General features: G+C 41.8%; 1 protein-coding gene across 2 annotated transcripts in view; it reads left to right on the top strand.

Moving 5' to 3' along the window:
- Nucleotides 1-13515, top strand: part of LOC118401391 (cartilage intermediate layer protein 1-like) — a 71309-nt gene extending 57794 nt beyond the window's left edge. For both annotated transcript variants that reach the window (XM_035798859.2, XM_035798858.2), the window contains 2 exons: nucleotides 7332-9751; nucleotides 9866-13515. In XM_035798859.2, coding sequence (XP_035654752.1) covers nucleotides 7332-9736 — 2405 coding nt within the window. In that variant the 3' untranslated portion in view covers nucleotides 9737-9751; nucleotides 9866-13515. The remainder of the gene's footprint in view (nucleotides 1-7331; nucleotides 9752-9865) is intronic.
- Nucleotides 13516-13718: the final 203 nt, after the last annotated feature.

Genomic DNA, 13718 nt, shown 5'->3' with positions numbered 1-13718 from the left:
GGACAACTTCCGGTGGAGCTAGAGGTGCGCAATTCAAATAAATAGTCACAAAAATTATGGATAAAACTTCTTGATGCACACATCCACCCTTCTTGATGCACCCCAAATGTCTTTTACCCTCATTGGAATGTATAGGCCACCTTCCACCAAAAGTGTGTTTTTTGATCAGTTTAATACCATGCTTAGGGAATGTGATTTTGGGAAAGAGGTCATCTTAATGGGAGATTTTAACATTAATTATGAAGACAAGTGTTGTAGGAAAACCCTCAAACGGATCACTAATACCTTTGACCTTACACAGCTAGTTAAAGGGCCAACCAGGGTGACTTGTTGCTCTAAAACACAGATTGATTTGGTGTTCAGTAATAAACCAGAGAGAGTGACTAAATCATTCAATATGGTTACTGGGCTGTCTGATCATAATCTGACACTTATAGCCAGAAAGCTGTCTAAGAGCAGGTTTAACCTCTCTACTGTTAGAAAGCCGGATCAACTCAGAATACCTAAGAGTGAATTAAACTATTTTGAAAAAGCAATTAAGGGAATAAACTGGAATGATCTCTTGTCCTATACAGACGTGGAAGTTGATAGTCAGGTTTTTCTATCCACAATCCAGACTACAATAAATGGCTTCCTAATGAAAATCAAATCCAAACCTGGCCAAAAGAGCACTCTTCCTTGGCTAAATGGAGAAATCTGGAAATTGATGAAAGAACGAGATTATGCTCTAAAAACAGCCCTAAAATCTAAATTAGAGCATGACAGACGTAGGTTTACCATGTTGAGAAATAAGGTGATAAAAGAAATCAGACAGGCCAAGGCAAACTTTTTTATTAACATATTTGGTGAAGCAAAGGGAAATTCTAAATTGATATGGGAGAATCTAAAAAAGTTAACAGGGAAAGACCATAGTAACACTGCAAAAAGACTAGAAATCATGGTGAATAACAATCTAACACAGGATGCAGTTGAAATAGCAACAGCCTTCAATTCCTACTTTATTGACTCTGTCAGGTTACTGACACAGAACCCCTCCACTGATTTCTTGGGCTCAGTGCTAGTGAATGACGCTCAACCTGTCTTCATCATAAGGGAGGTTTCTGAGTCAAAGGTGAACAAGGTGATTAGCTCACTAAAGAACTCTAAAGCCAAAGATGTGTTTGGGATGGACTCTACCTTTCTTAAAAACTACAAAGAGTCACTCATTGGCCCCATTACTAAGGTCACCAACACATCTATTGGTCTTGGTGTGTTTCCAAGGGTATGGAAGTCGGCCATAATAACGGCCATCTTTAAATCAGGCGACCCTGCTGACGTGAGTAACTACAGGCCCATTAGTATACTACCTGTGGTGTCAAAGGTTGTTGAAAAGTGTGTAGCAGAACAACTGATTGCACACACCTTAACAACAGCCCCTTCACATTACACTCCATGCAGTTTGGCTTCAGAGCGAAACACTCCACAGAAACGGCCAACTGCTTTCTTCTGGAAAATGTGAAGTCCAAGATGGACAAAGGGGGTGCTGTTGGGGCTGTGTTTCTGGACCTAAGGAAGGCTTTTGATACTGTTAACCATGAGATTCTCATCACAAAATTGTCCAAGTTCAACTTTTCCCCTGATGCCTTGAGATGGATGAAATCATACCTTGAAGGCAGAACTCAGTGTGTCAGAGTGAGCAATGAGCTGTCGCCCACTCGTAGCTATGATGTGGGCGTGCCCCAAGGGTCAATATGGGGCCCCTCCTGTTCAGCCTGTACATTAATGATCTGCCTTCTGTATGTACTGGGTCTGAAGTTCAAATGTATGCAGATGATACAGTGATATATGTGCATGCAAAGAGCAAACAACAAGCTGCACAAGAACTCACTACTGTAATGGTCCAGGTTACAAAGTGGCTCTGTGACTCGTGTTTGCATCTCAATGTGAAAAAAACTGTTTGCATGTTCTTCACAAAGAGGGCAACAGATGCTACTGAGCCAGATGTCTATGTGTCAGGGGAGAAGCTCCAGGTGGTATCCGATTTTAATGACCTTGGCATCATACTTGATTCCAACCTCTCTTTTAAAAAGCATGTGAAAAAGGTAATTCAAATAACTAAATTCAATCTAGCTAATTTCCGATTTATACAAAATTGTTTGACTACAGAGGTAGCAAAACTGTACTTCAAATCTATGATACTCCCCCACTTAACATACTGCTTGACTAGTTGGGCCCAAGCTTGCTGTACAACATTAAAACCTATTCAGTCTGTCTACAAACAGGCTCTCAAAGTGCTTGATAGGAAACCCAATAGCCATCATCATTGTCACATCCTTAGAAAACATGAGCTCTTGAGTTGGGAAAATCTTGTGCAATACACCGACGCATGTCTTGTATTCAAGATCCTTAATGGCCTGGCTCCCCCTCCACTCAATGTTTTTGTTAAACAGAAAACCCAGACATATGGCAGCAGATCCACAAGGTCTGCCATGAGAGGTGACTGTATAGTTCCCCTAAGGAAAAGCACCTTTAGTAAATCTGCATTCTCTGTGAGAGCTTCCCATGTCTGGAATACACTGCCATCAGACACACATAACTGCACCACATATCACACTTTCACAAAATGCTTGAAGACATGGCTAAAGGTCAATCAGATTTGTGAACATGGTCCCTAGCTGTGTGTTGCCGCTTTCCATGTTGTCTGTTGTCTGTAGCTTGTGAGGTGTGGAAACACTTTGTTGCTTTTATGAATTTTGTCTTGCTGCTTTTTGTTCTATGTTGCTCTGTCTGTATGCTACGTCTTGCTTGTCCTATGTTGCTCTGTCTGTATGCTATGTCTTGCTTGTCCTATGTTGCTATGTTGCTATGTCTATGGTGCTATTGTCTATATTGTAATTGTTTTTAATAACTTGCCCAGGGACTGCGGTTGAAAATTAGCCGGCTGGCTAAAACCGGCACTTTTACTGAAACGTTGATTAATGTGCACTGTCCCTGTAAAAATAAAATAAACTAAACTAAATCCCGTTAGCGGGATAATTTTTGTCAACATCCGCTAAATTGCAGAGCGCCAAATTCAAATTAAATTACTACAAATATTTAATTTTCATGAAATCACAAGTGCAATATAGCAATATAGCAAAACACAGCTTTGCTTGTTGTTAGTCCACCTGGCATGTCCGATTTCAATAAAACTTTTCTGCGAAAGCATACCAAGCGTTTATGGAAGGACATCTCTCTCAGTAGACAAAATATTACAAACAGCTAGCAGATTAGTCATAAAAGTCAGAAAAGCAATATATTAAATCGCTTACCTTTGATGATCTTCAGATGTTTACACTCACGAGACTCCCAGTTACACAATAAATGTTCCTTTTGTTCCATAAAGATGATTTTTATATCCAAAATACCTCCATTTGGTTGGCGCGTTATGTTCAGAAATCCACAGGCGCGAGCGGTCACGACATCGCAGACAAAAATTCTAAATAGTATCCGTAATGTTCATAGAAACATGTCAAATGTTTTTTATAATCAATCCTCGGGTTGTTTTTCCAATATGTAATCAATAATATATCAACAGGGACTGTAGCTTCTTTAATAGGAGAGAGAGAGAAAATGGCTGCTCCAAGCTGTTGCGCATGCAAAACGCTGCTGGCAACCAGCCATCCCCTTACGCGATATGATCTTTCTCACTAATTTTTTCAAAATAAAAGCCTGAAACTATGTCTAAAGACTGTTCACACCATGGGGAACCCATAGGAAAAGGAATCTGGTTGATATCCCTTTAAATGGAGCGAAGGCAGGCTATGGAACATGGAGCTTTCAAAATAGAAGCCCCTTCCGGTTGGATTTTCCTCAGGTTTTCACCTGCAATGTCAGTTCTGTTATACTCACAGACAATATTTTGACAGTTTTGGAAACTTTAGAGTGTTCTATCCAGATCTGACAATTATATGCATATTCTAGATTCTGGGCCTGAGAAATAGGCTGTTTAATTTGGGTACGTTTTTCATCCAAACATCAAAATACTGCCCTCTACACTCAACAGGTTAAACATGTAGGTACATACAAGCGTCTTATATCAGTTTAAAGCTTAAATTCTTGTTCATCTAACTGCACTGTCCGATTTACAGTGACCATTACAACGAAAGCATGCCTTGCGATTGTTTGAGGACGCCTTCCCACATCACACAAAATATTTTTCCACCAGCACAGGTTTCATAAATGTACAAATAGTGATTAAATATTCACTTACGTTTTGAAAATCTTCCTCTGATTTGTCATACAAAGGATCCCAGCTATAACATGTATTGTCATTTTGTTAGATAAAATCCTTCTTTAATACCCAAAAAGTATGTTTAGTTGGCACCATCGATTTGAGTAATCCACTCGTTCAACATGCAGAGAAAGGAATCCAAAAACTTTGTTAAAACAAGTCAAAATATGTTTCTATTGACTCAGATACCCTAACATGTCATCAAACTACAATATTTCATACGGAAAGAAGCATGTTCAATAGGAAACCAATATTAGCAGGTGCATCTTGTCTTCCTTGCGCGCCCAAACACGAATTTCCAATAGTTTGTCCCAGTACTAAAACAAATTATTCTCACTTATTTTTTTTTTTTTTTGGGGGATTTTCTCCAACCATATCTATTGTGTTAAATTCTCCTACATTATTATGACATTTCTACAAACTTCAACATGTTTTCTTTCCAATGGTACCAAGTATTTGCATATCCTGGCTTCAGGGCCTGAGCAACAGGCAGTTTACTTTGGGCACGTCAGTCAGGGGGATATTGAGAAAAAAGGACCCTATCCTGAAGAAATTCAGGCATCTGCAACAATCTTTTTCTTTAGAGGATAGGGAGTCTAACAGGAACACTGGAGCGTAAACTCAGCCATGATATCATGAACATGATTCCTTTTGCCAACATTTGGCCAACATTTGGGGGAACAATAATCCCTTTTTTGCCATTCCCATCTGAATGCTTTGTGAACAAATGTCCGCTCCAAGTTCACATCTAATTACCCTATTATGAATGTTTTGTAGTGCAACTTGACTAATCATGGATGTCTCTGAGCCATGTGGAAAGAAATAAGGTGTGTGTGTGTGTGTGTGTGTGTGTGTGTGTGTGTGTGTGTGTGTGTGTGTGTGTGTGTGTGTGTGTGTGTGTGTGTGTGTGTGTGTGTGTGTGTGTGTGTGTGTGTGTGTGTGTGTGTGTGTGTGTGTGTGTGTGTGTGTAAGTGAACACATGTAAGAAAAATAATACTCTTTTCCCACCAATAATTACAAGCAAATGCATACTAATACCAATTACACACCTTTAAACTAATGCTACTAATGACAATGAAATTCTAGGTAATAAACATACTTTTGGTTGGTTAATAGGAAGTGTGACAGAGTGCGCCATTCGCATCTGTAAATGTTTTATTTGAATGAGTATACAAAACATGAAGAACACATGCTCTTTCCATGACATAGACTGACCAGGTAAATCCAGGTGAAAGCTATGATCCCTTGTTGATGTCACTTGTTACATCCACTCCAATCAGTGTAAATGAAGGGGAGGAGACCGGTTAAAGAAGGATTTCTACGCCTTGAGACAATTGAGACATGGATTGTGTATGTGTGTCATTCAGAGGGTGAATGGTCAAGACAAAAAATGTAAGTGCCTTTGAACAGGGTTTGGTAGTAGATGCCAGATGTGTATCAAGAATGGTCCACCACACAAAGGGCATCCAGCCATCTTGACACAACTGTGGGAAGCATTGGAGTCAACATGGGCCGGGGGGGCAAACACAGTCTGCTTAAACTAATAACACCCAAACAATTATACATTTTCATGTCTTTATTGAACACACTGTGTAAACATTCACAGTGCAGAGTGGAAAAGTATGTGAACCCTTGGATTTAATAACTGGTTGACTGTCCTTTGGCAGCTATAACCTCAACCACACATTTTCTGTAGTTGCAGATCAGACCTGCACAACAGTCAGGAGGAATTTTGGACCATTCCTCTTTACAAAACTGTTTCAGTTAAGCAATATTTTTGGGATGTCTGGTGTGAACTGCTCTCTTGAGTTCATGTCACAGCATCTCAATCGGGCTGAGGTAAAGACACTGACTGGGCCACTCCAGAAGGTGTATTTTCTTCTCTTGAAGCCGTTCTGTTGTTGATTTACTTCTGTGTTTTGGGTCATTGTCCTGTTGCATCACGCAACTTCTATTGAGCTTCAATTGGCGGATAGATAGCCTAACATTCTCCTGCAGAATGTCTTGATGAACTTGGAAATTCATTTTTACGTTGGTGATAGCAAGCTGTCCGGGCCCTGAGGCAGCAAAGCAGCCCCAAACATGATGCTCCCTCCACCGCACTTTACAGTTGGGATGAGGTGTTGATGTTCGTGTGCTGTGCCTTTTTTCATCCACACATGGTGTTGTGTGTTCCTTCCAAACAACTCAACTGCAGTTTCATCTGTCCACAGAATATTTTGCCAGTAGCACTGGGGAACATCCAGATGCTCTTTTGTAAACTTCAGACGTGCAGCAATGTTTTTTTTGGACAGCAGTGCCTTCTTCCGTGGTATCGTAGACTCGTCAACAGAGGTGTTAGCATGTTCCAGAGATTTCTGTAAGTCTTTAGCTGACACTCTAGGATTCTTCTTAACCTCATTGAGCATTCTGCGCTTTGCTCTTGCAGTCATCTTTGCAGGACGGCCTAGGAAGAGTAGCAACAGTGCTGAACTTTCTCAATTTATAGACATTTTGTCTTACCATGGACTGATGAACATCAAGGCTTTTGGAGATACTTTTGTAACCCTTTCCAGCTTTATGCAAGTCAATTTTTTTTATTTTAGGTCTTCTGCGATCTCTTTTGTTTGAAGCATGGTTCACATCAGGCAATGCTTCTTGTGAATAGCAAACTAAAATTTTGTGAGTGTTTTTTATAGGGCAAGGCAGCTCTAACCAACATCTCCAATCTCATCTCATTGATTGGACTCAAGGTTAGCTCACTACAATTCACTTTTGGGAATTCAATAGCCTAGGAATTCACATACTTTCCCCAACCGACACTGTGAATGTTTAAATTATATATTCAATATAGACAAGAAAAATACAATAATTTGTGTATTATCAGTTAAGCACACTATGTTTGTCTATTGTTGTGACTTAGATGAAGATCAGATCAAATATGATGATCAAATTATGCAGAAATCCAGGTAATTCCAAAGGGTTCACATACTTTTTTCTTGCCATTGTGTGTGCATTATATGCATTATGCATGTGTGTGTTTACATCCATAAAACATGTGTAATCTCATTGCTAACTCTATGCACTGTGTATTCCACAGCTAAAGGCATGCCGGCATGCAACCCCACACCTAAGAACCACCTCATTAGGCTGCCCATGGACTGTGTTCAGCCTGGGACTGACTCTAAGCTCTACAACGCTGGCCGCTGCACCCACAACAAGTGTGTAGGCTCCCTGGACTTTGACCTGCGCTGCAGGGATGGAGGTGGCTACTGCTGCGGGGTCCAGAAGATGGAGAGCCGGGTGATCAACTGTGGGAGCTACAGCCTACCCATCAAAGCTGTGACTGAGTGTGGCTGCCTGAAGTGTGTGGTGCCCAAGGTGCTTGTGCGTGGCAGGGTGGTCACCGTTGACAATGATGAACCACTGCGTTTCGGGCACATGTACATTGGCAAGGAGAGAGTGGGCACCACAGGGTACAAAGGAGGTTTCACGCTCAATATAACCCCAGATACAGAGAGGCTAGTGGTCAACTTTGTGGATCCCACAGAAAAATTCATTGACACTCCTAAGGTGTTTATCTTTGACAAGAGAGGGGGCTCTGTTTACCATGACGTGAAGGTGATGAGAAAGCAGGAACCTATTGATATCAATGCTGGAGAGACAAATACCATTGACTTAGGAGAAATCAAAGGAGAGGACCCCATTGGACAGATTGTCATACCTCCAAATTCTTTCCTCAGAAAAAATGGGGAGGTGTACGAAGGTACGGTGAAAGCCAGTGTCACCTTCATTGACCCCAGGAACATCACCACAGCTGCTGCAGCGCCTGGTGATCTCAACTTTGTGGACGATGAGGGTGACATGCTTCCACTGAGGACATATGGGATGTTTTCCGTTGACTTCAGAGATGATACGAACCAGGAAGTCCTAGGGGCTGGAGCGGTCCAAGTACTCCTAGACACGCAGCACGTCAAAATGCAAGAACACATTCCCAAAATGAAACTGTGGTCCCTCAACCCAGAAACAGGTGTCTGGGAGGAGGAGAGTGACTTTCACTACACTCAGACCACATCTGGTGGTAATGGACGGCGCAAGCGAGAGGAGCGCACTTTCCTCATAGGTAATATGGAAATCAGGGAGCGTCGACTTTTCAACCTGGATGTGCCTGAGAACCGCCGCTGCTACGTCAAAGTGAGGACATACATGAGTGACAAATTCCTGGCCACTGAGCAGTTGGAAGGTGTGGTTATCAGCCTGATAAACCTGGAGCCCAAGCCTGGCTTTTCCTCTAACCCCAGAGCATGGGGTCGCTTTGACAGTGTGATAACTGGACACAACGGAGCCTGCCTGCCAGCCTTCTGTGATGCTCAGGTGCCTGATGCTTACACAGCTTACGTCACAGGCATTATGGGTGGTGAAGAACTGGAAGCAGCTCCCTCAACCCCCAAGATGAACCCAAACATCATTGGAGTGTCTCAGCCATATTTAGACAAGATAGACTACCAGCGTTCAGACCACAATGATCCAGCTCTTAAGAAAACAGCCTTCAGAATCAACTTGGCAAAACCCAACCCCAATAATTTGGAAGAGACCAACGGGCCAATATACCCCTACCAAAGTTTAATATCCTGTGAAAATGCTGAAGTCAATGCCAACCATTTCCGATTCTTCAGAGTGGAAAAGGACAAATACGAATATAACGTTGTGCCCTTTCAAGAGAACGACTTAACATCGTGGACAGGTGACTACCTCTCTTGGTGGCCCAACCCTCAAGAGTTCAGGGCTTGCTTCATCAAGGTCAAGATCCAGGGACAAAGGGAGGTTATGATAAGGTCACAGAACCATGGAGGCACCCACCCTGAGACTGCAGGCCAGCTGTACGGCATCAGAGACATCCGCAGTACCCGCGACATGCACGTGGCCAACATCTCAGCAGCTTGCCTCGAGTTCAAGTGCAGTGGTATGCTCTTCGACCAAGCCGCAGTCGATAGGTCCCTCATATCAGTCCTCCCACAGGGCAACTGTCGGAGAGTGGGCATCAACAGCCTCTTAAAGGAGTATCTGACCAAGCACCCCCCTACCTCACCGAACAACGAGTCCCATGCCTTCAACATGCTGGCCCCAGTCGACCCCTTGGGGCACAACTATGGCATCTACACAGTCACGGACCAGAACCCAAGGGTGGCAAAAGAGATCGCCATTGGACGCTGTTTTGACGGTACCTCTGACGGCTTCTCCAGACAGATGAAGTCAGACACTGGGGTTGCTCTGACCTTCAGCTGCCCAGAAAGGACTTTAACCAGGGAGAGTCTCTTCCAACGCCTCCAGACAAACCCCAGCCAGACCCTGTCTCAGATGGCAAGGGACATGAGGGAGGCGCAAGGGCTGCAGGTCCGAGGAAGGTCCTCCCGGGTAGTGACCTACCCCTCTGAATCCACAAGCCGCAGATCCAGCTCCTCTAGCAGGAGGAGATCTACGATGCGGACACAGAACCGGCAGTAGATCTGCCGTTAATAAGTGAGTTACAAGTTTTCGTTGTGCCACAGAGTGTAAACAAAAGTAGTATTTTTAGTGTGCGTAAAGTTTTCCACTTTCTGTACTTGAATCCTAATAACTTTAATTTATTCCTAGGTCTTTGGGTTAGAAATGAAGATGACGTACTCTCACAAACAAAAGAAGGAAATGTCAAGTTGTGTCAGCCTGGTGATGTTGGATGTGAACTTTCTCTGAACACAGTACGGTAATCTATTGAAGCAGTAACTTCTCCAGCAAAACCACACAGGAGAGAGAAATTAAGACTTTTTTTTCTCTGAAACTTACTGGAAGGGTTTGGCAATACATATCAGTATTCATTGTATTCCTTGAGAAGAAATACATTTATTTAGCTTTCATCAGTCCAGTAAAGTAAAGGATATCTATTTAATTGGCATTAATAGGATTTTAAGAAGGAAACCAATTCCCGAGGAATATTTGGATTTATCGCGTTCCACATTAACCATTGTTAACCAACCGTCTTTTCTGATATCTCTGATCGCTTGAGTTATAACCAACTGCAACTGTAAACGGCAGTCAAAATGCTAAACACTTCATAATCGATCAACGCTTTCCATTGCACTCATGAGTCCCTCAAGACCAAAGGAACATGAGGTCCTAGTGATCTAGTTTGTTTGTAACAGACAGTGGGCCCCTTTTCTAGAAACCGGGAAGTCTTTGCTGCCAAAAATAGGCATTATTTAAGAAGATGCAATGGGGTGCAAGGAGTTATCGAGTTTGTGGAACAGAGGACGCTTCTTAGTGCGCTTGTTTCTAGCGTTTCTCTCTCCAAATAAGCATGTCACATTGCCAACTGAGATCCAGACCTTTTCTCTAACCTGAATCCAACATGTACCGGGCCCCAGCCAACACAAGCATCCCTTATCAAAACGCATCTCAGCAGTTGACTGAACAGAGCCTGCGGTAGGGGACCTGAGAGCGGATATTGTGGGGGATGACACAATTCCCTTCAGTCCTCAGTTCCCACAAAGTCCCCAAGTACTTATCCAACACACCTCTCTGTCTGTTCTTCAACATCCCCCCCAACATTACTGTCAGGAATGTAAAAAACTAAAACAAATCAACATCAGAGAAGAAACCCTATTTATACATTGCAGATAATTAGCTGGGCTAGTTCCAAAACTAAATTGACTGAATTGTTGTTAAATGTGGGAGTGTCTGTCTTTGTCTCATCAAGTGCAATAGCTATGTTCTATTTTGACCTGAGAGCCCTTGCAAATCATCACGTGACAAGCCAATTATATACTGCACCAGGTACTGCTGGTAAATAGGGTGAATCCTTCAGTAGGTTTGGCTATGGTATACCGAGTGTATTTGTAAGGGAGCTTGTACGGGATTCAATTGCTTTTTGAATTACAGTGTATAACAATCACTTAAATGTTAGGTCATCATTTTACACTGTCAGTGCCACATATATTTCTGATATTTCTGCAATCTGCTCCCATTATAATGTTTTCATATCTTGCTGCATGACGCATTAACTTTTAGCAAGAAGTGTACAATCATATTTTCAGTTTAGAGAACGCAGTCCCTTTCCAGAGGGACACATTTATCTCAACGGTATTATTTCCCCATAGCTACTAAACAACAACTTATTATTAATATAGTTAACTTGCAGACAGGCCTCTGATTATTACAGGACCAATTCCACAAATGTGTTTCCCAAAGGGAAAATAGGCTCTGGGAGAATTAAGTTGTATTTAAACAGTCCTTCAGTAGAACCAATTATGAACATGCCATCTTTCTACCCATCAATGAGTATGAGTTTTAGAGGTTCTCCAGTGCTTGGGCATTAGAGTGGCAAGTGGGAAGACATTCAAAGAGGCCCATTTAATTGGATTCAGTAATTGGAGGAAAGTTCCCAATTGATAGTAGGTCCAAACTTGTTTATCTATGTAGTGGGTGGCTGTGGGTCTCTTCAGACTGCTGGAGAGCTCCTAGAGCTGAACTAATCCAAACCCAATTGAGTGCCTGTAGAACAAGGAGGAAGCAAACATGGCTGGCTCGTAGTTATCAGCCCAGCTGTTAATTAGGAAATACATTACATATACACTTGGGGGTACTTTGAAGAGTTTAACCGAGACTGTCACAAACAACCAAACAAGTTGATTTCCAGACAGCATGTGGATATAATTTAGGCACAAGAGAGGTCTGTGGTCGAGTACGTTCAACATTTAAACGACCATACCTTTAAATTGGCTCAATTTTCGAGGTGTTTTCTTCAATGTCAGTCAGAAAAACCTCAGGGAACTAAGTAAATTGAAACCATTGCAGTTTATTGTACAGTTTATTAGCAACAGCCCCAAAAATATCTTATAAAATAGATACTCGGGATCAAATAGATTTAACAAGTATATTGTACAGTGCCTCTAGAAAGCGATACGTGGAAATGATCATTTATGGCCCTCTAGTCATTATCAATGACCTCTACCATCATGGGCATGTTAAACCCTCTTAGAATGGACAGTCCAGCAGTTCATTAAAATAAACCAATCAGCTTATTTGGAGCAGATTGTTGCATCCAGGCTGTGAGTAAGATGATGGTAATTGGGTCCACGTGTGGAAAAGACAACTCTCATTAACCACAGTAGGGTGTGAGGTGAGAGATGAGGGGCCACAGCAACAACTCATTCAACAACTGGAGGACTTGCAACACCAAAGAGGAGTCACTTCTGGAGTCACTTGTGGGAGAAGGGTGAGATTATCTTGTGATGAATTTGAATAATTACAGAGAGCTGTTGTAGAGAAAAAGGGGGAAAAGAGGTCTTTCGCCTCGCTGTCCATCACTTATCTGAAGCTGAAGTCGTCACTTCTGGAAGTAGGCTGTTTAAAGTAAACATAAGTTGACTGGTAGATGTTTCATGAAGAGGCTTTGAGGGAGGTTGAGAGACAGAGTAAGTCTAATTGCCAATGTTACATAACACATTGTGTGAGAAAAATAGTAAGGACTATCCGAACAGTCTCTGATCAGTTTCCTGATTCATTAGCTTTAAGAGGAGAGAGGAATGGAAGAGAGTTTCCTATTCAAATGTAGAAACATGCCGATGTTGTGGAAGAAAAACCTCAAACAGAAAACAGATTGCAAAGATCTCCTTTTAATACAGATTAAATAGTCAAATGACATGATCCCCTCGATTCCAGACACAGTTTCAGGTTCTAAAAATTCCCAGACAGGTTCGTCCTTCACATTTCACATAATAAGTGATAAATTACAATTTAAAAAAATGTTCACTTAGTTTTCGCTACTTCTCCATGGTAATTCAACAGTCTCGTATTTCCACTTGTCCTGTAGAATGTTGAGGTACTAGTGCTTGTAGACTCACTGACACTATACAGCCCTGCCTTGGCTTCAGGTTGATTTCTGAGTGTGCCTGTGCCACCAGCATGAGTGCATGCATCTGTCCTCCCTCTCCTGTACAGTCTGGCTGCTCTCAGGGAGACTGTAATTTACTCCGGAATATCCTCTGGTGAAGCGAGCGTTGGATCTTTCCATATTGTCTGACCTATTAAGAGAGACTTGTATGGTTGCCACTGTGCTCTGGAAGATGTCTTGGGGACCCATAAACGCATTATATAAATCAATTTCTGAGAATTCTCTGTTTAATCATTACATGACATGTACCGCATGGCGTTGCCCATTTGTTTTTATTTTTCATGTGTAAATTGTGTATTGTATGGAATTTACTAAATGTATAAGGAATTGTAAATAAACCTTTGCTGTAAAAATTTCCGGTGATATTATGTCCTGATTTGATACATGTCATATGTGTATATATTCAATGATAGTTCTCGAAATAGTTCAGAAATATGCAAATGTGAGTTTCAAAACGTAATTGGCAAAAGGGAATATTCTATTGACGTGAGGTATCGTGAAAATGATATTTAAAAAAAACCCCACAAGATTAAGGGATAACTGGGTTTGCATAATTCA

This window comes from Oncorhynchus keta, chromosome 22 (genome assembly GCF_023373465.1).
Source record: "Oncorhynchus keta strain PuntledgeMale-10-30-2019 chromosome 22, Oket_V2, whole genome shotgun sequence".
Taxonomy (NCBI): Eukaryota; Metazoa; Chordata; class Actinopteri; order Salmoniformes; family Salmonidae; genus Oncorhynchus; species Oncorhynchus keta.
This window is presented reverse-complemented; position numbering and strand designations above follow the sequence as displayed.